The sequence below is a fragment of the Tyto alba genome, unplaced genomic scaffold (assembly GCF_018691265.1).
Source record: "Tyto alba isolate M040663 unplaced genomic scaffold, T.alba_DEE_v4.0 Super-Scaffold_40, whole genome shotgun sequence".
NCBI lineage: Eukaryota > Metazoa > Chordata > Aves > Strigiformes > Tytonidae > Tyto > Tyto alba.
The window spans coordinates 37067475-37092851 of NW_024881316.1; the positions used below are offsets into that span (position 1 = coordinate 37067475).

Here is a 25377-nt window from a genome sequence, read left to right on the forward strand (position 1 = left end):
TACTCAGAGAAGACACAGCCTTAGCAGAAAAGATAAGTTGCTTCTAACTGTGCTAATCATGAAAGAGGTAAGGGACGAGGCACAAGTTTGAAGGAGCAGCAGACCGGTAAGCCTAGTGTTTCTATCACTTTAGATTAAAAAAAATAAATAAATAAAAGAAAGAAAAAAAAAGTTTTAAAAAAGCAAATTGTGTCATTAATTAGCTAGTGAAAGTGGAGGGAAATTAAAAAATACATTTAAACAAAGGGCATGAATAAGTGGTCAGTTATCTCAATATAGGGGTTGATCTTTGAAGTCTAGGAACTTATGCTAGGATCTTTATTGTACCCTGAATGACCTAGGCAAGTTTATCATAACACAGCAGAATTTTCAGAGTGTTAAAATCCAGAATATTAAAAGCTTCAGGAGGATCTTATAATAATGAGCAACTGGTGACATAATGGCAAATAAAACTGAGTTCTGAGAAACATGGATCAATATATCCATTCATAGTGATCATCTGTGAACTAGATATTACTAATCATTAAGGAAAAAAAGAAATGGCAATTCACCTCAACAAAGCTGACACACACAGCTCCCCCCCCCCCCCCCCCAAAAAAAAAAAAAATTAAAAAGAAAATCAGAGTTAAACCATGTACAGAGCTGTGTATTTCTATGTGTGACCAAAGCAAAAAGAACATTGGTGTTGCACTGAAGAGGAAAGGGGAGCAAAACCAAGTGAAAATTATAATAGACAATTTTATAAGACCAAAAAACCCAAGCGGTTTCACCCATTGGCAAAGGAAAGTAAATTACAGATGATTAGAAGAACTTAAATATTCAGTGCCTTTTTGCTCCAGCTTTCCTAAGAAAAATTGTCACTAGATACTTCAACACAATTAGCATTTGTAGCAGGCAATAGTAAAACAAGCCAAAACAATGAAAGACTTTGTTAAAGATAAGTGAGATAGATACAGTCAAGGCAGATAAGCCTCATGAAAATTTACACTATATTTAAGAAACAAGCCAAAGCAACCTCCAAATCATTAATGATTATCTTAAAGAACTCAAGGAATTTAAGAGATATTCCGGAGTAAAAAAGTACCTACCTTTAAACAAAAAGAAGTAAAAATGCACTAGGAAACTGAAGATCAAATTCTGATATCTGAAAGGAAGTGGAAAAAATATGAAACAATTATTTTGTAAGCTAGTAGATGTTATTAACATGACAAGAAATATAAAAATACGTTGTATAAAATACATGGTGTCACACTAATCAAATTTATTTCCCTGACAGGGCTATCAGACTAGTGGGAAGAAGTCTAACATATGCATCTTGCCTTTAGTAAAGTTTCTGGCATTTGACATTTACATAGGAAAATTAAGGATATATCTTTTAAGTGAAGTTAATATTAAATGCCTACACAACCAATTGAAAATAGAAAGAAAACAGCATGTTCATAGAAGAGTTATTAATAGTTTTAGCCTGTAAAGGTGAAAGATGAAATGGAAGATTTGTCACAGGTTTCGAGTTATATTCTAAATTTTCAGTAGTGATACGGTTGATAGAGCAGAAACAAGTTGTGAATGCTGCAAATGCCTTAAAGATTCTCAAAGGCATAGTTTAAGCCTCTTATAAAAGAAATTACATGAAATTTAACCAAAAAGGTGTTACTCTTGAGAAAGAAGAATTAAAGGTGTAAATACAAAAAATGAGAATAATTGTTTATACAACACCACTGCAGAAACATAGGTGGGATTACAGTAAACCACAAACAAAATTAGCTGAGAACATGAGTACAAAGCAAAAGTAATTCTAGACTGAAGGTAGGTGAACATTGCATGAAGGCCTTGAAAAGTAGCTTTTCCATTCTACCAAGTATTGACAAGACCATAACTATGCTACAATATTTGTCGTGGTTTGAGCCTGTTTGGCAGCCAAATACCACGCAGCCACTCTCTCTCCTTTCTCTTCCAGCAATAAGAAGGGACAGAGAGCCAGGCTTGGGGTTCAAGATAGGACTGGGATGGGGAAAAAATCCCCCTTTATGGTCACGAGCAAAAGGCAGACTCGTTAGGGGAAGAAAAAAAAGAATATACATTTATTACAGACACTAACAACACATAACAGAGTAGGACAGTGAGAAGCATTGCCACATCTTGAGAACACCTTCCCCCCACCCCTCCCTTCTTCCCAGGCTCAGCTCTGCTCCCGATATCTCTACCTCCTCCCCCAGTGGCGCAGGGGCAGGGAATGGGGGGTGCAGTCAGTGCTGCCACTTCCTTCATCTTCGGTGAGGGGAGTGTCCAAAACTTGTTACCCCCTGCTCCATCGTGGTCCCCCTCTCACAGGAGACAGTCCTCCACAAACTTTCTCCAACATGAGTTCCTCCCACGGGCTGCAGCGTTCCCCACATTGCTCCGTCGTGGGTCACCAACTTTCTCTGACTGAATTCCCTCCCACGGCTGCAGCCCTTCCCGAGCTGCTCCGGTGTGAGACACCCCCGCATGTTGCAATCCTCCCAGCGCTGAATTACAGCAGCGGGAATACCTTTTCCCATGAGAACCCGGCCTTCTTCGGGCACAGCACCTTGATCAACCAAGCAGAAGCCACAGGCCATAAATCAATGTCTGTTCCACCGTAGATCTTCATGGGTGTCGGGGGGGGGCGCCCTGCCATCTCACCACAGGATACAGGGGGGTCTCTGCTCTGGCACACCTCCCCCCTTCTTTCTTCCTCTGTTCCTCCACTGACCTTGGTGTTCATGCAGCTGCAGCAACTCCTCCTCACAAGTCTCACTGCTCATCACCACGTCCCTTCTTAAATACGTTATCGCAGAGGCGCAGCTGATGGGCTCAGTTTCCAAGCAGAGGTGGAGCTGACTTGGATCTGGGGGAGCTTTGAGAAGCTTCTCACAGGGGGCCGCCCCTATAGCCCCCTCCCCTGACACCAAAAAAACTCTACCACTCACTCAAACCAGGACAATATATAAATAAAATTTGACAAATCAAGGAGAATCCAAAGGAAGTGTTCTAAAAAGTAAGAGGGGAGGGGGGGGTGGAAATAGAAAAAAAACCCAAAGAAATAATTATATCTGTTTAAACTAGAGAAGATTTTTTTTAAAAGCCTTTCAAAATATAAAAGGTCATAATAAAAGAGGCAACATTGAGATATTCTCCAAAATGCTACAAGTTAATTTGAGAAAGGTATATTTTCCTATTACACTTTTAGAAAAATTAAACAAAACAAAGCTTTTCAACATGATAACAGTTAAGTACTAGGACTAATTCTCTGTGGAGAGTACCTAGCACGGCTTCTAATTTGACCTCTATTTTTGTCAAATCACTGTTTTAAGAAGAATGGCAGGGTAAATACCCAATAATGCAGAGCCTAGCTTCTGTCTGTTGTCACTGGGTTGACTTTCTCAGTTTTCAAGATGTTTGATCTGGTTTCTTTTTGTGTAATGACTGGGATGAAAAGGGATTGATCTCTGCTGGGAATTTATTTGTACTATATATTTACAACTGTTTATTTACAAGAGGCTGTGAGAAATATTTTTAAGATAATGAATTTTAAGGGCAAGAATTGCCTATTTGCTGAACACGTTGGACTTTGATTTCTCCCATGTTAACACTGAAAACAGTGCAGCAGAAGAGTGGCAGGAAATACAGTGTGTCACTTCCTCCAGAGTTAAAACAGGCATTATTTTTTAAGGTTTTGCATTCTAGATAGCAGATTTCATTACCTCAACAAAGTATTTTTCACTGTTGCATCAAATAAGATACCAGAATATCAATGCAAACTTTCATTTGAAGTCAGAGAAAGTAATATCTTAAAGTCCAGGTGTATCTATGAGGAGAAGGCTCAATTATCAGACAGATGCATCTTAGACTTCATGATGCATAAGGATAAAATGATACTTGACAAAACTTAGACTGATCTAAAATATTTAAAAGGTATTCAATAGGAAAAGATTTTCCCCACATTTTGCAAAAACAGACAAGACTTTGTTCTGGAAACTGGGCTACAGAGTTTCTAGGAAGTTGATGATGGTGAATATGGGGTGGGAAGGTAGGATAGCTAACAAGATTACGGAAAGAGACATGTCCACATCTGAAGCATGGCAAAATTCCAGGAAATTCTCTGCTCACTGGACAAGGGGCTTCATGTTCTGCATTGCAGAAATGTGTCAGGACTACAACATGGATTTGTATGTTCAGTGTCAGGGTTTTTTAAGAAATCTGTCCCATGTAAATTTATTCCCTGTTAGGGATAAGTTTTTATTTAAGGTGCCTACAGAAGTAGAAATGATTAAAAAAAAAAAAAAAAAGATCAGGTATGTCTATTTTGGCTTCCATAGTTTACAGGACCTTATAATATTTTATAATGGCGTACAAGCTGACACTAGATGCCCTTTCTGCCTGCATTTTGGAAAATCATCCAGATTGAAGCTGTCTAATCATAATAGTGTGAGGCTAAACTTGAAATGACATTAACCAATAAACCACATCAGTAACCCAAAAGTAAAATCTAAACCTAAGGCATGGGCTGATCCTTTGACTAAGAACCCCTAAATTTGGCCCAGATGAAAAATCTCAGGGGAGAAATCTCATGGCAGTCAACACGTTCCTTTGAAAGCCCCTGGAGCCCCGCTATAATGGGAGCTCTAGTATTTGTCCCTCTCCCAACCCTACTCTTGACCACCAATGTACCTAAGGACCTGGCTAAGCCTTAGCCATGGATCCTTAGGTGGTCCAAATGAAAAAGTTCTCCAGGAATAAATCTATCTGCTGCCTCCCTCTTCCCCAGGCAGCCTCTCCTTGGTCCCCCCTCCAGTCACAGCTCCAGGCTTAAGGTGAGAGAGATGGAAATGGGGCATGTCAGTGCTACGCTACTGGGGTACACGCTTTGGGACCTGACCCTCTCTCCCTCTACCTGAGGCCCAGCTCTCTGCCTAGGGCCATTCAGACCTGTGAATTCAGACCTGCAGAAATCAGATCTAGGTTGGAAAGGAGAAAGCAGGACAGTGGCTTTTTAACCTTTACCTCTCCACAGGAACAGCAGACACTGTGTCCACCCTTTTATGAGAAAGCTTTAACTCATCTTTTAATTGGCAGCCTACATGCAGAAGGTTGGACAAAACCTATTATTTCCAACAGGTTAAGAAAAAGCGCCATATGGAGTTAGTTCCAGGCCAGACAGAAATCACTGCCAAATCAAAGCACAGAGCTAATGCATCTGTGTAACATCATCTAATTACTGGCAGATAGATTATTTCACAGTATTCTCTCAGGAAAAGTCATAAACGATTCACAAACACGCTTTAGGATACAAGCTATGAATTCATAGCAGTGAGGTCTGAAACGCTTCATTTTATTCTAAACATCTGTAAAGGAGATTTTTGTTCCTATACACAGGAATATCTGTGGAATTTACATATCATAGATTCTGATGCACTTCTATTACCAGCTTGTCTTCCTCTTGCAAAAAATTAAAAGATCTTTAGCTATGTAATCCAGGAGCAAAACAATAGCTTGTACTAGGCTTTTAAATCCTCTTAGCCAAATGAATAGATTAATGAAAAATACTAGAAGCTGAGAAAAGTAACAGGTTTCGCTAAGCAGTCTGGAGAATAAAACTTGTCTAAAATAGCCACCTGAATATTTCAAATAAGAAAAATCAGTAAAAATCTAAGCTTCTCTGCAAGTAACTCAAACAGGAAAACCAGGCTACGTTCGTTCATTTAATTTTCCATCACTAATGTCTGGAATAGCTCTAAAAAGAGCAATCTTCTTCCATTCTTTCAGGCCCATAATGCTTGAACCCCTCAGATGGTTTACACTGATGCTATGGTTAAATGGCAAAAGAGAATTGGGATAGGTACCCATAAATGAAGTAACCACACAACCACTCAGAAATTAAAGGTAATGCTTACACAAAAATAATTTATTTCTCTCTAATCCATCTTCTCTCCACTTTGTGCTCTGACTTCTTAACAAGAGGTAAAAAGATGAGCCAAAAGGCCTGTTCTTTCCTCTGGTGCATCTCTGGAGGGAGCATCCATGATCTGTCTGAGGGTACATTTCTTAGTGGCTGCTCTAAAGGAGAGGAGCAGACTGGTCAAACAGCAAAGCCTCTGGACAACCGCCTTCTTTTCACTCATAAACTCTACAAATAGGAAGCTGAATATGTAAGTGTAGTCTTAGTAAAAATGGTGCTGACAAGGTATCCTGTAGACTCACTGGAAAGAGAGAACACAATTAAAATCTTGGCTGGTTGACTCAATCTTAGAGCTAGATATCATCTTCACTAGGCTGTAGGATTAAGTCACTCCTAAGAGGAGATTTCAAAAAGAAACTATAAAAATTACGTTAATAAACCTACAGTTACTGTTCTAATACAGACTTTGGCTCACTTCAGATGGCTTAATTTTTGGTAATGTCAGAAGCTGTACATGACTGGGGCTACAAGAGTAGTAACAACTGCTAAAATTCTCCAGGCCAATAAGGAAAAATCTTGGCATACTGCAAGAGAACAAGCAACAACAAACCCCTCCATCTTCCCACAGTTCACTTTTTATGGTTTACCATGCCAACCAGTAACTGCAAAGAACAGGTAAGGGAAATTTCATCCCATAAAGTCAATGTCTCAAAGTTACAAATGTATTAAGCAATGCAAACTGATCTGCACCTCTTAGGAGCTGGAAAAGCTGCCAGCTCCAAGAACTGAAAGCTAATGCTCTTGACATCAAATACCCCCAAAACGTTATTCTCCACAGCAATGCTAAATACTTGTCTTTAATAGAGGGGAGAACTCAGGCCTAGGGTTAAGCCAAACTCATCAGTAAAGTAAGGCTTTGAGATGTTGGCTGTCAGCCACCACCTCCCACGCATGGTTGTGTGATGCTTCTCCATAATCTTCAGTGGCAGCTCTGTAAACACTGAAGGTTGTGTTATTCAAACTTATCCTAGGGATGTCTGGAATTGTACCACACTTCCCCCCACTGTTATGATGTTGCTTTTTCTATGGATATTCCTCTGGTTAAGTTTTTGTAGATTTGAAATTTGGTGGAGCATAGAGGTGTTTTAGGATTAAAAAATCCAGTTTGCCGATTTCTGTTCACCTGCAGATTTAATTCTTAATTATTGATATGTGATTAAAACCAGAAGCTGAAACTAGAAGCTGCAATAAGTAACACAGTAATGAAAGGACATCTTCCCATATATGTTAGTTGTTGGTATCAATTCCAATTGGTTTTCTCTTGGAGAGATTACATCCATAGAACAATAAATCAGACTGGTATTGCAAGCCAGGAAAAATATTTACTCTGTGCTGTCTCTGTGCTCTTCCAACAGCATAAAACAGCATTAAATCCTTGCTAAAAATCTCAAATGCCACAAAATGCCATGAAAAACAAACAAGCAAGATGCAGAACATTGCCAGTGTCTTTGGTCACAGCAATAGCCGAATATTTAATATAGAGAGGTTATTCTGATCTCCATTTTGTTCCACTGCTGATAATTCTAAGGACTTTGAGCTTTTTCCAATAGGTGTTGGATACATGAAGATCAGTAAGCATCTGAGCGAACTAGGAAACACTTTAGAAAGTGCTCCCTGCATTTCAGGTCTGAAGTTTAACAGGCTGAGATGCAGCTACTTGTACTTTGCTGTGTTTATAAGTCTTTCAGTTACTAGACTGAAAGTTACTAGACAATAAAGCCAAAACTAAGACATTGGCAAAAGTACCACCTGTGCTCTCTTCCCTTAATTCTCTGACTTTTCAGCTTACAGGATGGGAATATCAACTATTTAAGTCAGTAATAACTCTCCACATTTAAAACAGGATCTTTCAGTATAGAGACATTATTAAAAATACCAACTATTTTTAGAGGTCTCGTGGGCAACTGGAAAGTATTTTATTGGCATTTCATTAAATTGGATGTAAATGTGTGGAAAGGTCCTGCAGCTAGTAAAGTGTTAAGTGCAAAAGTTATTTTTCCTTTACCCCTGCTTTTTTCAATATTGCCAGCATTATACATAATTACGATTATAGAATGATAAAAAAAAAAGAAACTATTCTTTCTGGTTTCAGAAAGGACTGATGGCTTTACTATGACTTCTGCAAACTAATCTTATGAGTCAAACCCCAGTCTTTTCCTCTGTTTTCACTCCTAAAATATTACTTGACATTTACTGAAGTCTGAAGAAAAAACCTATTTTCCACGTCCCCTCTTGAAAGACACTGAGAAAAGAAGTTCTGAAATAACTTCCTGTTCATTCCTAAACAGAGATGCTCTTAAAGTTTTTTCGGGTATTCCTTCATTTTCATTGAAAGAGAGTCAGATTGCCCAGATCCAGGACATAAACAGAGCACTGACATTTAACCAGAGGTAGTGTATCCTTTCTAGCCTGTAGTATTTTTCCCTGCTAATTGGCACATAAGACCAAACTTTTATTTGAGCTAAGAATCATTAGACAAAGGTGGTGAAAGAAACAAACCCAATATGGTGAACAAAATCAAAGAGACATCTTCAACCTGGTATGGTTCATATTGGTAAAACTAAGATGTTGATCAGAATCTATTCAAAGATTATGTTATCATGATGTCTTTGCTGCTTATTTTCTCTAAGCACATAATCTTTAACACATACTGTAAATATTCTGTTGTATACAGGTGCAGTGCTTTCACAGTTTGAGTCTTCACTGGGCCCTCCAGGGATTACTACCGTCATAAATACTGCACCCCAAAAGCAAAATGATCTCAAGGAATCAACAGCCAGTTAAAAAACCTAGAGCTCTAATTACAAATGTGGGCTTGTAGTCCCCTTCATTCAGTTACTATTGCTCATTTCTATATCAAGATATACTATTTCCTTTCCTCTCCCGACAAAGACTCTCCAAGTCCTGAATTGTATGTGTTAAATAAAATATTTTAGAAAATTCCACGATTAGTCCATGCTGTTTGGTGTGGTCATGCCAGTTGGTTTTCCATCATGATGAACAAGAAAAAAACCTAACCAAACCACTTAAACATTTACCCAGTACTTTCCTTCCTCTGCAGATCTATCAAGTCATTGAAAAGATATAGGTTATACCTGGATATGAAACTAACAACAACCCAAAACTTAGATCTTTAAATAGCTTGAAACTTGAATCATCTTAAAATGGACCTTACTTTATATGGGAAGCCATATCTCATGATCAATTTTAGTATTTCATCCACTTATGTCCATCAATTTTGAAGTTTAAGAAAGTGCCAAAGACTGAAAAAAACCACACCTTAGGAACATTTCTGCTACAGAACAGCTGTAGCATTTATAGATCCAAAGTCCAAAACGGCCTAGGCTAGTTTTTACTCCACTTTTCTTTGCAATGTCTTTACCAGAAATAACATTTAGAGCAGCACTATGACAAACATTCATTAAGTGCTTAAATGAATGGTAGAGATCACGAAAGAAATACTTCCAGGACTGGACCATAAAATGCACTACCAATGCCTTTATAAGATTATATAGTATACCGCCTATAAATATTTCACATACATATATTGAAAGTTGCATTCAGATCCTGCTGTGGTTTTTTTCTATAGCCAGAACCAGCACAGACGGTACTACCAGATTAATTAAAATCACCCTCAGTTTCATTTGCAGTTTGTGTTCGGTATTGTTTTCCCATTTAGACTAAACTCTTTCTGCTTTGCTTTCAAGCATTACTTTTTATTTTTAAATTGCATACATCTGTTTTTCTCATTAGAATAAATATTTTACACACACATTATGTAGATAAAGATTCTCAAAGAAAGAGGCCGTCATGCAGTTTTCTGTATCTGGGTTGCAAAGGACATTGGACTACAAATCAGAGCTTTATGTGAAGCTGGTTTCCCTGTTACCATGCCCTGCAAGCAAGGGAAGCCTTGCAGGGTAGACTAAAAGGGCATTCAGTGACAGGGTGTCAGCACATCTTGGCAGATAATGCTGACTTCAGAGGGAGAGGAATACACATTAAGTAGACAATTCAGTTAATGGTAATCATGTTTTTTATGTTAAAGCGTATATACACTGACTTTCACCATTAAGTCTTATTTCCTTCAGAGATTATCACTAACTAATCATTTCCCTCTTTTTCTTTATAAATAGCGTACCTTATTACCTTTGTGTCTTGAGAAAAGAGGCTGACTTGCACAACCTGCTATCAGAAAATATTTTAGCATTTCATACCTTCAGAAGAATGAATCTCAGTTTAATGCTCATCTTTGCCAGTTAGGCATGCTGACCAGTGACTAAACCAGATATTTAATTTTCTACAGCTATATTAAATAACAACCACATATAAATTGATGATACATTGTACTGGGTTTGATTATGCATTGTTTTGGTAGTGGAGGGACTACAGGGGTGGCTTCTGTGAGAAGATGCCAGAAGCTTCCCCATGTCCAACAGAGCCGATGCAGCTGGCACCAGGATGGACCCACCGCTGGGTCAAGGCCGAGCCCATCAGTGACAGTGGTAGCACCTCTGGGATAACATAATTAATAAAGGAGGAAGAAAAACTGGGGTGAGAGCCATTGCAGTCAGAGAGAAAAGTGAGAATATGCGAGAGCAACAACACTGCAGACACCAAGGTCAGGGAAGAAGGAGGGGGAGGAGGTGCTGCAGGCACCAGAGCAGAGATTCCCCTGCAGCCCACGATGAAGACCATGGTGAGGCAGGCTGTGCCCCTGCAGCCCATGGAGGTCCGTGGTGGAGCAGACACCCACCTGCAGTCTGTAGAGGACCCCACGCTGGAGCAAGTGGATGTGCCCAAAGGAGGCTGTGACCCCGTGGGAAGCCTGTGCTGGAGCAGGCTCCTGGCAGGACCTGTGGCCCTGTGGAGCAGGTTTGCTGGCAGGATTTGTGACCCTGTGAGGGCCCCACGCTGGACCAGTCTGATCCCGAGGACTGCACTCTGTGGGAGGGATCCACGCTGGAGCAGTTTGTGAAGACCTGCAGCTCACGGGAAGGACTCGTGTTGGAAAAGTTTGTGGAGGAAAGTTTCCCATGGGAGGGACCCCATGCTGGAATGAAGGAAGAGTGTGAGGAGTCCTCTCACTGAGGGGGAAGGAGCAGCAGAGACAACATGTTATGAATTGACCAAAACTCCCATTCCCTGTCCCCCTGCACTGCTCGGGGGAAAGAGGTAGAGAAAATGAGGAGTAAATCCCGTGAAGAAGGGAGAGGTGGGGGAAAAGCGTTTTAAGGTTTGGTTTTATTTCTCATTTACCCTACTCTGATTTGACTGGTAATAAATTAAACTAATGTCCCCCAAGTTGAGTCTGTTTTGCCTGTGACAATAATTGGTGAATGATCTCCCAGTTCTTATCTTGACCTACAATGCTTTCATTGTATTTTCTGTCCCCTCTCCAGCTGAGGACAGGTAGTGATAGAGTGGCTTTGATGGGCACCTGGCATTCAGACAGGGTCAATCTGCTACATACATAGAAAATTTCCACTAACTGTTATGTATCTGGTATCAATAAGAAAAACATGAAGCTGGGATTTGGAAATTACACGGATGTGCAACAGGGAAGCTGTTGGGGTCTCTGCCATCCACTCCAAGGCAGCTTCAGAAAAGACAGTCTCTCTTTTTAGGTAGAAATGCTGACCAGGTTGTCAGATCTAGCTATGACTGAGCTGGATGTAACCTCAGACTTTATATTCTGTTTGCACAGCTTAGTGTATCCCATGAAGGTTCAGTCAACATGATAAAATACCCTGCTTTGTTCAAACAGCACAGTCATCAGCATGAGCACCTAGCCATCCCCTTTGTTAGCCGATCTTAAAGCAACTGAAGAAAAATGATAGATTAAATTTATCAGTATAAGAAGAAATCAAAGTAAATAAGATTTCATGTTTTGAATGTCATGGTAGTCAAAGGTTTAGAGGGATTTTTTTTTTTTTTCTACAAAACCTTAGCTATTATAATTACCTACTGAAAACACTTGTTTGTAGTTAAAAAACAACTCTTCTAAGCACTAAGAAAAGATGAGGGTCTCTCCTTGCATAGCTGGAGTCTTCCTTCTCTATGATGGGATGCTCATTCACTCTGGATACTTGGTACTTCATCTCCTCCTAGTGCAACAGCATCACTGAGGACAAACATACAGAAATTTAAGGCACTGAGCTCTTGGGGAGAATGGAACCATGTCAGCGGATGATTTAACCAAGCTAAAAGAAAAAGCCTGTTTCTGACAATCCATAGGACCTTTATCTACTCCTCTGCCTTTACATATGTGCCTCATCTTCAGCAAAAGGAGCTAGCTGTTTTGAAGTGCAGGCAGTTGCTAAAGAAACTCAAGTTTACTATTTTCTGTGTTTACAAAAGGGGACCAATAATAAAGGTGCCAAAGAGTGTTGATGAAGAGAAGTTTCTGAGTAAGAATAAGAGCTGAATGAAAACCTGTTGAAAGTCTTAACGAAATGTACTGTCTGGGTGATGAACTGGTAAATGGACTTCAGTCTGTAACTACAATGATGTAAATGATAAAAATAAGGTTTTTTACAGTTAAGATAATAAAGTAATGTAATTTCAGATGACTGCTACCACTGTGGAAAGAGATGAGAGTCAAACCAAATAATCCTACACAAACACTACCTTAAGTGCTCAATAACAGTTAAATAAACGAATTGAAAAACCTTTTTATGACACTTTGGTGTGTCTGCAACATTAATACAAGGCATAGCTTTGCTCCTCCCTTCCAAGTCTCAAAAAATATACCAAAAAAAGATAAAGAGTTAAATAAAGAGAATGACCAAAGATTATAGAGAAATCGCTAAAGTTCACTAGGACTCAATAAATTGGAAAAGACACAACTAAGACTGAGTATATTGGAGCTCCATAAAAACAGAGAACGTAGACAGTGATTTAGTTTTTCAGTTTTTTCTGATACGAGAAATAGGAACATCATTTGAAAAAAATGAAAGATGAAACCACATAAACAATGGAGGTGGCTCTACTAATAGACAAGTTTATGAGAAGTTGGGCATACAGATCAAGTCATATAACCTTGGAAGTGAGACAAGTCTCCGGGCTTTACTGAAAATGGGTACTCTCTTTTAAAAATACTAGAATTTAGGAACTTGGAAATTTTTAAGTAGGAATTGTGGCAGACATGGTGGGCAATGCTACAATAAATCCGTTCTGAAGGTGGAACACATCTAGCTTTGTGTTCATTCCCTTCCTTCAGAATCCCTCAGTCTATCATCAATCAGTACAATAAAGCAGAAAGGTGTTAGATGTTACATGCTGTGTTTTTTGCAGTGAAATATAACCCTAGCAAAATGCTTGCCTTGGCTCCCCTTTTCACTTTCTTCAAGTGCTGTCACTGTTTCGAGGGAGCCCTGCCCTTGATTTGCTCTCCAGCTAGAACCTCTTGTTCGGTACTCACCTGAAGACAGATGAATGCAGGTAAAATCTTCAGTTCCTACCTGGAACTGAGGTTACATCTGCTGTCATCCTGTGCTCCTGCATGAGAAACACAATCTTTGGGAAAGAGCTGGCTGGCCATCCGTTCTTGGCAGCAAACAGCCCAAGGTTTCACCCAACATCCCCTGTTTTGTGGGTAACAGAGGCACAGTTACTGTCTGTGTACCATTTAATGAAATCTGACCTTGCACAGAATGCTTGCCCAGTTTGCTGGGTTTTGAAGGGAAAGTACAGGCGTATAAAACAAACTTGAAAAATGATTGTGTTTTTGCAAGTGTAGGAATTCTTAACCCTATGATGAAGGTATCCATATTCTATGGCCATCCTCACCCTCTGAAAGCATCTTTTCGCAGTGCAGAATATCAAAACCAATAAATCACAGAAAGAATCATTATACAAGGAAAATATTTGAATCATATGTAGCCACCCCACTCATTGAACTGCAGTTTCATTTATAAATACAGGTGTCTACTCTGCATCCGTTGCAATGATGTACTGTCTCCACTTATGATTTCCAGCAGAGAAAGAGATTGTGAGTTATGATTTCTTCCCTAATCTCTGGTTATAATTATCCAAAAGAAAGGTGATTTGTTTTGCTGCTTTACTGCATCTATCAGGTAGCAAAAAGCTCCTCAAAGGTGCAAACATTATCAGTGTTTTTCAGGCAAAAGAGGATTAATTGCCCTAGGAAGCATTGTTCCTGGAGACACAACTGAACTCTTCATTCACCTGGTTTTGGGAGCACAAGCACTTCCAAAACACGGATTTGTTCTGGGTAAAAAATATGTCCACTCATGATGTATTCTGAACAGATCCCAATTGCAAATCAAACTAACAAAACTGAACTGTTCAGCATCTTATTAAGTACTATTAATAATACCAAGGCGAGTTTCTTAACCTTAAAAAAACAAAACAACATACAAACAAAACCAAAACCAAACTAATTCAAAACCAACACAATAGCATTTGCTAGTGTATCTTGGTCGCTCTCAAAGCCTCAAATGTTATTCTACCATGCAGAAGATAATAAAAGGTTGGCACTGGTATACACATATCCTTGTTATGTGCCTCTTCTTTCACTTTTTTTTTTCCTTAAATTTTATTTTATTTGGAACACACAGTAATGTAGCCTGATTATTTCAGATGTATATAATAAAACTGTTTCTTATTGATGAAAGTTTTGAATACAGAATAAATCAGGAGTAGTCTTGGGTGCAAGGAAAACATTTATCACGGATTTGTAATGCCAGCAAAACAGAAAACGGACAGATGATCAGTAACACTTAGAACTTTATCTACAACTGAGCTCTAAAGTGACACTGAATGCAAACTTTGCACGGTCCTGTATGAGAATGGTCAGAAAATCTATCACTGAACTTATTAACCTGAGACAAAACATTCAGACTGACCAAAATGCTCCATTATAAACTACAGAAATATCTTCTACAGAATAATACAAGGTTTTCTTGCTGGACATATGCCTTGTGACATTGCCTGCATCTACCGATTTCCAGTTACATGACCTGTTTAAATTTTTCCTTTCTTTTCCCTGTGATTCCAACATACATTGCTTTACTAGTCTGGGGCCTTCGGAACAGCTAATGTAAGAAAACAGAATTAAGAGAATATAGCTGAATGATATAAATTTGAATTTGGTATGTATGTCAAATACATAGACGAGAGAACCTGCCATAAAACACCAAAGGACAGCTGGAACCAGCAAGTAAAAAAAAAAAAATAAGTTAACAATCTCAAGAATTAAAGCATTGTTATAAATCTTGTTAAGAATCCTATGTAAGGTGGAAACTAAGGCTAACATCTGACTGATTTTCACAGTCAGTAAAAGCTTATAAAACAAAGCAAATCCCAAGTCAAAGGTTATGCTAGTAAGAGTCAGTTTTGGTTCCACAAATGTCATCACCCATTTCTAAATCCTGAAGCCTAGGAAAGAACGCAGTAGTATAAATTTGTCATGAAATAGCTACTTCAAGCTTTTAATCCAGTCTTTGTCCCTGTGATTTAGGTTGACATTTAGGAAAAAGGAGGATTTTGGAAACAGTCAATAACATAATAATTTTCAGTAACAGTCAGCTTGTTACTATATTGCATACTATATTGCTGGCTATCCCAAATAGCAGAAAGCTCAGATGGGAGTGTTATTACTGAAACACAGAGCAACTGCACCTGAACTGTATCACCCTGTTGCCAAATTTTGACTGAGTATCACCAGTGTTAATGGATTCATCACCAGCATCTGTACTGCAGGCATGATACAGCCAGCTGAATCACCTATGAACTGCAAGCAGTTCACCAGAACTGTTTTTGTGTTCTTTTGGGTTTTGTTTGCTTTGAGGAGGGAAGGCTACTGGGGGACCCAATACCTACAAGAAGGTTATCAAGATGATGGAGCCAGGCTCTTCACAACATGCATGGTGGAAGGACGAGACACAACTGGCAGAAGCTGAAATGAGACAGGTTCAAACAAGAGGATAAACGTAAAAAGCTTTTCAACATGGGGACATTCATCCTTGGAGATTTTCAAGACCCAACTGAATACAGTCCTGAGAAACTCTGAGGAGAAGGTTTGATTACATTACCTCTAGAGGTTGTTTCCAACCTGTACTATCCTATGGACCTTATTGTGTGCAATGTTTCTGTACATTACTACATCAAAATTAGATCTTAACACAGGATTAGGCAAAATATTTACAGATTAATTTTAACAGCAAATTCCTATAAACACATGGAAACATCAAACCCTTCTGGTAATTCAGTGTAATAAACAGACAGTCCCCTTGTTAAAAAACCTCTGAAAACAATCAGAAATACTTTGCCATATTAAGACAAAGGCATTTGTAAATAAACACATCTATGCAATTTTTCAGAACTCAGGAAAAATATAAGTAAAATACTTTGAAAGTGCATTCACAAAAAACATCTACAAATGTTTAGGATTTGAGATGAGGCTTCCTAAATTGTGGAGAAAAATACCACAAAGACTAGAACTGTCTGCAAGCACAGAAAAGTTCAGTTTGTCCTTATGAATAAACATCACCAAGGAGAAACTGGAATTTCAGAAAAAAGAGGCTGAAGAGAGAAAATATTTATCTGTCTAAAATGAGGAAAAAAGAGGGAGTATAATAAATGCAAAATATTTTATTTATTGCAAACAAAAGCTGTGGTTACAACATTGCACAATACCAAATGTTAAGGTTTTTAAATTTTCAGAAATCACTCTTCACTGTGATTTTTTTTCTCCATATATCTTTATATTTTTAAATTAGTTTTACATTATGACAAGAGTAAACTACTTAGAGAAATTAAGACAAATTGTATATAACCTGGCAGCTTACTAATGTTTCATTTATATGTCACAGAGTGTAATCGTTTAACAGTTTTCCCTGATCTGAAAAGGATTATCAGATTCAGTGCTTTTCTAGTCATATAACAGAATGATATGGTCCACACCAATAATTTTTTAAAACAATTAGAAGAATATGGGAATTCACTATAAATATGCTGTTGTATTTTCTACAAAACATAGGTAATAACTAACTTCATACTTCACTAGAACAACAATTTCTCCCTTTTGTGTAAGATCTCCAGCAAAAAGGCAGGCAAATACATGAATCCAACATTTTTAGATCCAATGCTGAATAGCCTGGAGGGCGGCAGTAAAAGTCCTGAGTGCAGGGTGAGTCCCTCGATGAAACATCAGGAGGGACCCGGCCTCTGCATTGAATCCTGCTTCTTTAAGTTGTTTTGCTATTTCCTCTACATCCCAGCCTCCTGCTCCCTGGTTTGCCAGTAAGTGATCAATAAGGTGAGGATAGAAGGCAGTAGATAAGCACTTGACCACTAACTTGGCATTGAGGAGCAAGGAAAGTATTTCAGCATCACAAGTGGAATCATCAACCTACAAAGAAAGAAAGATCCAAAGTAATTAAAAATTAATTGCCAGATACATCCATCAACCAGATGATGTCATAACTGTTCTAGCTGCATGGTGCGACCTTGAAAGATGAGTATTCCGTATGGATTAACATCAGGGATGCACACTTTGCATATGTCAGAATGTGCAAAAGTATGTCTTTAACAGTCTCTTATCACATTAATACAAATACTTGACCTGCAAAAAGTTAAGGAATAAGGATGCTTAATAACTTGGCTAGGATTACACTAACAACTTTATAGAATTTTCACAGGTTCTCAGCCCCAGTGCAAACCAGATCACACCATTTATCTCCATATCAAGAATGACACCTTGAGGAAGGTCAGAGGAGAGTATATCAAATTTTGGTCACATTATATTAATATATTATGCTACATTCCACATATTAATATGATAGGTAACATTCACAGACTCAGATTTTCCAGAGTTTCAGCACTCACAGCAAGAACGAGATTCTCAGAAGAATACAACTTATATTTTAAAAGATGTGGAGCACAAAGCTGCTACCTCTGTGAGACACCCTGGATGCCTCAGAAAAATGTGGTTACTTGATACATGAGAGCAGATATTCTCTTGAAAATCTTATATATAGCTTTACAAATAACACTACAGAATACTTTAAGTTCTATTTCAGTTAATTTTAGCATGTCTTTCCTTGGTTTCTTGAAATGCAGTGTTGTTTTCATCAGCTTAGGTGACTTACCATTTCAAGAAGTTCAATAAAACAAATAAATACAGGCAAAAAAACAGGCCAAAGGAGGGGTAGACAATAATCAGTTTTCAGCAACTGCATCCTATCAAGTTACAAATACACTAATCAAATTATGCTATATTCACAAAACAACCTTGCAGTTTAAAAAAAAAAAAAATCTGATTAGGTTCCATTTCTTTTTCTGGAAAAATGATGTACTATCTTACATGGTTGATACCAGAGTACCAGCAAGTAATAAAGACAGCGATCTAGTGATTTAGTACCCATGAAGACCAATTCAACTACTACACAGGATGTGACTGCTGTATACTGAGAGATTTGGCACTGACACTTCAAATAAGGCAATTTTTAATCTAGTTAGCGTCATAAAGCTTTTAATCCTGATTCTTTTCAGGACAGCATTTAGAGTTTCCTTTTGCCTCTGTTTTATTTCAAGTTAAAACAGTGCAGAGCTTTGTTTCCTCTTGTTCATGTGCCATGGGCTGCATCCACCCCTTGCTCCACTGATGTCACCATAAGCACACTGCAACAGGCACTTCTTGCTTATAATCCAATTCTATGTTCCATTAAGTTTCCACATCCATTTCTTAGTAACACATAACAGTGTCAATTTGCAGTTGTGTTGTGGTTTGTTTGTTTTTAATTATTATTATTTTTTTTCCAGAAAGATTGAACAGAAGTATGATCTAATAGTTCAGAAAACCACATGTATTAGTAAAAAAAAATCTTACCTACTCAGACACATACACTGTGAGAGATCACGTACACCATTTAACACAGACCATCTACTGTGGAAGACTACTCTGTCCAGTTTCCCTATGCAGGTAATCAAACCAGAAGCAGGATTTTCAAAGCAAAAATCAGAACAAGTACATCATTTTCTCTTGAATGTATGGAATTCCAAGACTCCCAATGTTTGGCATCTTATTTGGAGGAATTAATATTAGATTTGCATGTAGAGGAACACAGAGAGTTCATGGGGAACTATGACGTAGCTCCATGCATTGAAGAAGATGAGAAATCTGCAACTAGCTTCAGAAGAAAGAACCTCCTTTGCAGGAACAACAGATTCTTTATTGTATCTAAATAGTTTTAGACTAATGAATGTAAGTTTTGCTTCTGTCAAAGAGCTGAAAAGTCATCATGATAACTGAAAAGCATGTATGTGATAGGCAACAGAAGTAGAACAATTTTTTGCTCTGTTTTTGAAAAAGGCACTCTACGAAGATAAAATATAATTTAAAAAGGAAAAAGACAAAAAATCAAATATTTCAGCATGAAAAGCTGTTATACCTATTTTAATCACCTTCAGTTTGACATCAGTAATACATGATCATTACTTTCAATTTAGTATTTTCACTTCCTTTGGAACTTCAGAAAAACAGAATGTCTTTATCATGTTAACCAGGAAGAGAGTTTGCTGTTTCACCCTCATGCTACTTCTTCCATTACTTCATTTAGATACTTGTGGTTTTCCTCCTGTTGAAATCTTAAACATAAACTTGATTTCCTCCAACTCTTCAACATTTTCACATTTATGGGTTACAAAGTTAATGCAACAGTGCATAGCAGTTCTAGGTCCACTTTACAAAACAGTTCTAAGAACTGTTAGTCTGTCCAATCTGTAAGACTTTAATTATTTAATAATTCCTCTCAATTATCATATGCTAACTACTGACATGTTCTCCTGTTGATGACAGGTTGATAATTAAATAAAATTCCTAGTGCTGGCATCTTGTAGCATACCATGAAGCATACTTTCTTTTCTGAAATGGGAGGCTGGAGGGATATTCTGCCCCACCTCTGAGCTCTGTGTGCTCTATTCTTGACCTGTATGTAGGATGTACCTTTACACAGGGCTTCAGTGTTTGATTTTAAGAACATAAAATGCAAACAGCAATTACAGTAGTGAGATTAACAGCAGGTGGGAGGTTTGATTTAAATTAAGTTTTTTAGGCTATTATTCAGCTAATGAAAAGTCCTGTAGATTAGTGTGATTTCATATATCAAAAACCTACAATTGGAGAGACAGTCTGAAAGTAAAAGACCTTTTCTAGCATAAACATCTGAGCTATACTATGGCGATGAAGATGCCCACATTCAGAGAAACCTTTCTGTACTCATGCATAAATGAGATCATTGTGTATTTACATGTAACAAAAAAGCACACAAAAGGCTCTTCCTTTTCTCTGACAGCTCATCCTTAAAATCAAGTAGTCCAGTAGGTTTAAACTGATTAACATTTCCCATTTTCTGACTTGGCTGTTTGAAGATCTGGTCAGAAAAAGGAAACCTTTGTCATGTAATTGTCTCCAGGCAACTGGATGGAGACACAAGATGGCCACCAGACTGAGAGCATTTCATGCAGCCTAAAGCCACCGTCTATTCTGCAACTCTTTGGTCAATCTAAGCTGAGTCTGACAGCTGTGGGAAGAATGCAGAGATGCCAAAGTTTGTGAGAAATCTGTATCAAAATAGGCAGCTGAGAAAGCTAGATTTAACTATTTACCAGCTTTGCAGCTCCAGATCTTGTCAGTGTTCTGGGTATCAGTTGCAAATGAAGACACAGTCACAGTCATTAGTTTAAATAAAAACAAATGTACACACCGAAATTCCTTACCAACACCTATACAGATTGTCAATGAATTAATGTATATTTAAAAACCTTAATTAAGATTGCTGCTCAGTGCATATGTTTAGACAAAACTGTAAGATTTTTTAAAAATAAATCAGTTTAATTTACCTTAAGACTACAAGTATTTAAAATTAATTTTAAATTAGAACAACAAATATTAAACCCAAAACTTACTAAAACAATGGAATATATTTATAAGCAAAAATACACTATAGAGAGTATAATATGGTGTCTGTGCGAGAAGTGACTCAGCAAAACTAGGACTTGCCAATCTAAAAAAGAGGCTGCTTAGATTGTATAGAGCAGATAGCAATATCATTAGAGTATACAGGGATTGATTAAACACATTGCCTCATTAAAAAATAATTATGAAGCAGCAAATGAATCTAGTAGATCAAATTCAGAGTAAATAAAAAAAAAATAGTTGTTTTTTTACACTGTTGAACTCTTTGGCAAATGATACTGAAGGATATGAAAGCTCACTCAAGTTTAAGGAGAAACTGGACAAAATTGAGAAAGAAAACCACTGGCAGTTACTTACTTAGCAAACACATACATCTGAAAATAACTGCAAACTGGGAGAGTAGTATCTCTGAAAAGAGCCTATACATTTGCCTTATTCTTATTCTTCACTAGGCTTATAATTCTTCCATCCACTGGAGCCAGGATACTGTTCCAGATGGACTCCTGATCCTCAAAATTTTATCTTTTAAGAGCTACTAATTCAAGCAACCTTCAGGGTTATTTTCGTTTGCCAATCATTTCAGTCATATTTGAAATGTTGTTTAAATTAGTCCAGATTGGCTACAAGTATATACTTCTGGCATACATACTAAATATTAGCCTACAGTAGATACAGACACTCTAAATTCACTACATTTTCTTTTTCAAAATCACTCTTCTGACAAGACTTGTAAACAAAAGAGTAAAACCTGATTAAGACAATTACTAAAAAGCAACCTCACCATCCCTGTGTTAAAAAGCTGCTGCTTCTGGGCAGGCAGCAGGAGTAGGATCCTATTAATGAGTCACTTTTGATCTGCCTGCATATGCAGAGCCTTTGCTATCCTAAGATCCTAATGAGCCTTGAAACACTGGTTCAAGCAAAGTTTATCATTGATCCCAGAATCACTGTTCCAGTCACATGGCATGCAGCTGACGGCGGTTAAGTCTCAGAGGCACAGGTATCTTCTGCACAAATTAACACATAAACATTTTCATATTGTTTGAATAAACTATAAACCACAATAATGACAAACTCAGAGTACATATACGATGGAGAAAAATCTTTATGCCCATCTAGACTTCCATGATAAGGGTACTAAATTTTTCATTAGCGTAAAATCTGTTACTTCTGGAAGGCTTAAATGGGAGAAGCTTTACTTTTTCATATCCATCTCTCCTTCAGTAGGATTCGAAAGTGCAGATTTAGTGTGGTGCCCACACACAATGCACACATGGACAAAAACTAATGGGGATAATTACTCTAAGGAGAGGATCTCCTGACTTTTTTCCTTGACTTATATATCTGTCTAGGTATTGGCTGAAATCTGTTTTCAAGATGCAGGCATTCAAGTGGTATCTGTGATGACCAGGTCACTCCTTTAGACTGTGATGATCAATATGTTTCCCTGCTAGGAACATATATATTCATCTAGAAAGTGAGACAGCATAGAAACAGAACTGCAACAGATGCACTCATTTCCACCAAAGCAGTGCTACAGCACTCTGCTTCAAACAGGGCTTGCACATTTTATCAAATTTCTCTTTAATGCGGAATTTATAAATGGATCTGCATCTACAAGTAGAAAACCACATCTCAGTAAGGTTTCCCTCAACAGGTACAGCAGTGAGGACCCACTTGCACTCTGTCTCCACAAGTCCTGAACTCTCTCTGCAGGATGGGGAGAAGCCTTGTCCCAGACTATGAAGCTCTGCTCTTGGAGAGGGCATTCAAGCTGTTTCCCCAATGCCCTCGGCAAAGGATCCGAACACAGAGCAGTTGTACAGCCTGTATTCACCCCTACGCTGACTGCTGTATGTCTGAATCGGAATGGCAATTTGTGTCTTACGTTGAACTCAGCGCTGTCAGTGCATAGTTAGCAAGGGTCGAGCATGTCTGCTCAGGGCTTGGCCAGCGGTACACCAGTGTTACCGACTGCAAACGGGCTCAGGCTCGAGGCACTCGGCTCCACCAAGGCAGCAGGTCCCATGGGCAAGCAGAGACAGGGAGCCTGCGAGTTTTAAAAAAGGCTTCTGTGTGAAAATACGTGGGTGAAGATCAGCTTTGACACAGGTGGCATCTCTTCTGATGTACTCAGAAGAGGAACTTGAGGCATCTAGAAGGCTTTACCGATAGATCACTGAGGCCTCCGAAAACTCATGTGGCCAGGAATGAAAGAATTTTGTGGATCCGCTCTCCAAGCCAAAGCCCACATCTTACATCAGCATCCAGTATATTTTCTTGTTGCTAATACAGCCTACGCGGACATCGTAGCTATACTTGCTACGATGCAGCATATTTGGGAAAACAAAACAAAACAAAAACAAAACCCCCCAAAAAACTCTACTGTAGTGAGAATTTCAGATAAGCAAGAGTATGTCAGGTGGTATCTTCTGCCTAACTAAGGGGCAAGTCAGGGTCTGGGCAACTCCCTGTCAGCATTGTTTGTGCAGTGTCTATTAGCACTAGGCTCTATGTCATCCATAAGTTATACACATTATAAAATCCATGCGCTATGAAATATGGATACTAATGGAAAGATAAGAGCTGCTGATGACGTAACAGCAGAAAATAACTGAACCTGCTATCTCCCAAAGTATTAGCTCTCCACTACTACCGGAGGTAAAAATGCTTTTCATTTTATTCCTTATTGGAGTCTACAGCTATAGGATGAATAAATAAGAGGAGAAGAAAACAGGGAGATATAAAAAACCCCTAGAAAAATAAACTAGAGAAAGGTATTTTACATTAATCACCATTAGCTTATATACACATAATTTAACAAGAATTCTTTTAAAACGCAAGCCACATTGAGTAACCATAAATGGCATAAGACACTGGAGAACACTGGAAATTCCATTATTTAATACATTCATTATGATTTTTCATATTATATTTTTCAAGAAATCATGTTGCAAAGGTAGTCTCAGTACTTCATCATTGAAAGTACAGTATTGCAAATAGATCTAAAGTACTATTTTAGATTAACTAAAAACATTTTCTAGTTATAGTTTCTATTAAAGCCTTGATTAAAGAAATACTTGTACTGATTATATTAACTGCTATTTGATAGATTTTTTAACAGCATAACTACCAACAGGTAATAGAATATTTACTTGCTCTATCAGAAGCATAAAAATCAGTCTTAATCTTTGAAAGACAACCAAGTGAACAGACAATTCTGAAACCCTTCTCAGAAATAATCTGATTCTTAAGGGGAAACTGAGCCCTACTGGTAGTAATAAGCTTATTTAAGTAAACTGATTTTTAAAATTACTCAATTACTCACATACCACACAACAGAGAGGAAGAAAGGTTATTTTTGTTATCCAAAAAAGGCAAGTGGCAGTTTATAAAAAGATTCACAATAAAAAGAGAGGTCTGCAATTTCAAAAAAGCTTACACAAAATCCTGGTTGTTTTATTACAGGCAAAAGCTTTACAATTCCTAGTATCAGCACTTCAGCATCATCCTTAACTGTAAACATCCATAAAGCTGTCAGCAGCATACAACAAATGGCTAACTAATACATCGTATCAGCAAGCAAGTGGTGTATTTTTCTCACAGCCATGTTTGTGGGCTGTGTTAGCACTATGTCAGGGAATCAATAGCTATGACTTCCCTTTGCCAGATGTTATTTGTCCTTTTCCTCTTTAATGTAAGCAGAAATGGGCTTCCTATGAAAAATTCATTAAGGACTCTACAAAAAGCATTAACAGTCTGAATACTGTTTTTAAAAAGCAAAAAGTACGCATACAGAATTATACTGAATAAACAACACTGACATACATAAGCAATACATGCACTTTTAGTACAACACCAACTAACGTAATGAGATGCATATAAAACACGGAGTAAGAGATACTTTCCTAAACAATCCATGAACAGCTTTTAAATTTAGCATGGCACACTTCTGTACTAGTTGTTTTTCTAACGCTGGCAGTGGAATGTCACATTCAAGGTCCTGGTTAAGCTTTATGTCCAATTTAATTAAGTCAATAGCTAAATTTTCATCAACTTAGGACAAAACATTAGACCAAAGCTACATGCTTTGAAAAATCTACGTTATCCAGAACTCCTACAGAACTATATGCTCAAATTAATACTGAATTTAGAAGGAAAAATTAGAAATGGCTTATCAAGCTGCCTCCTACATAAGAAGGCCAAAACGAATATTGTTTTAGGCATGCACAAGTGTACAAAGTGCTTTATATTAGTAAGATGACAATACGGTTCCTGGCCCTAAAACTCCGATATAAAGTAATCAACCTAGAGTGTAGAAAATTGAATGTCATAGCACACTAGAAAGAAAAGGCCAGTTAAGAGAGCAATACAATTAGTAACCATTCACAAAGTGCCACTGCATGGCATTATGCTTTAAAAATAGTTAAATAAAATGTATTCGGACAAATTC

The 25377-nt window shown here is 37.9% G+C and overlaps 1 protein-coding gene across 2 annotated transcripts in view; it reads right to left on the minus strand.

Moving 5' to 3' along the window:
- Positions 1-16577: 16577 nt before the first annotated feature.
- Positions 16578-25377, minus strand: part of NBAS (NBAS subunit of NRZ tethering complex) — a 178948-nt gene continuing 170148 nt past the window's right edge. For both annotated transcript variants that reach the window (XM_042803171.1, XM_042803170.1), the window contains one exon: positions 16578-17357. In XM_042803171.1, the coding sequence (XP_042659105.1) occupies positions 17082-17357 (276 nt within the window). In that variant the 3' untranslated portion in view covers positions 16578-17081. The remainder of the gene's footprint in view (positions 17358-25377) is intronic.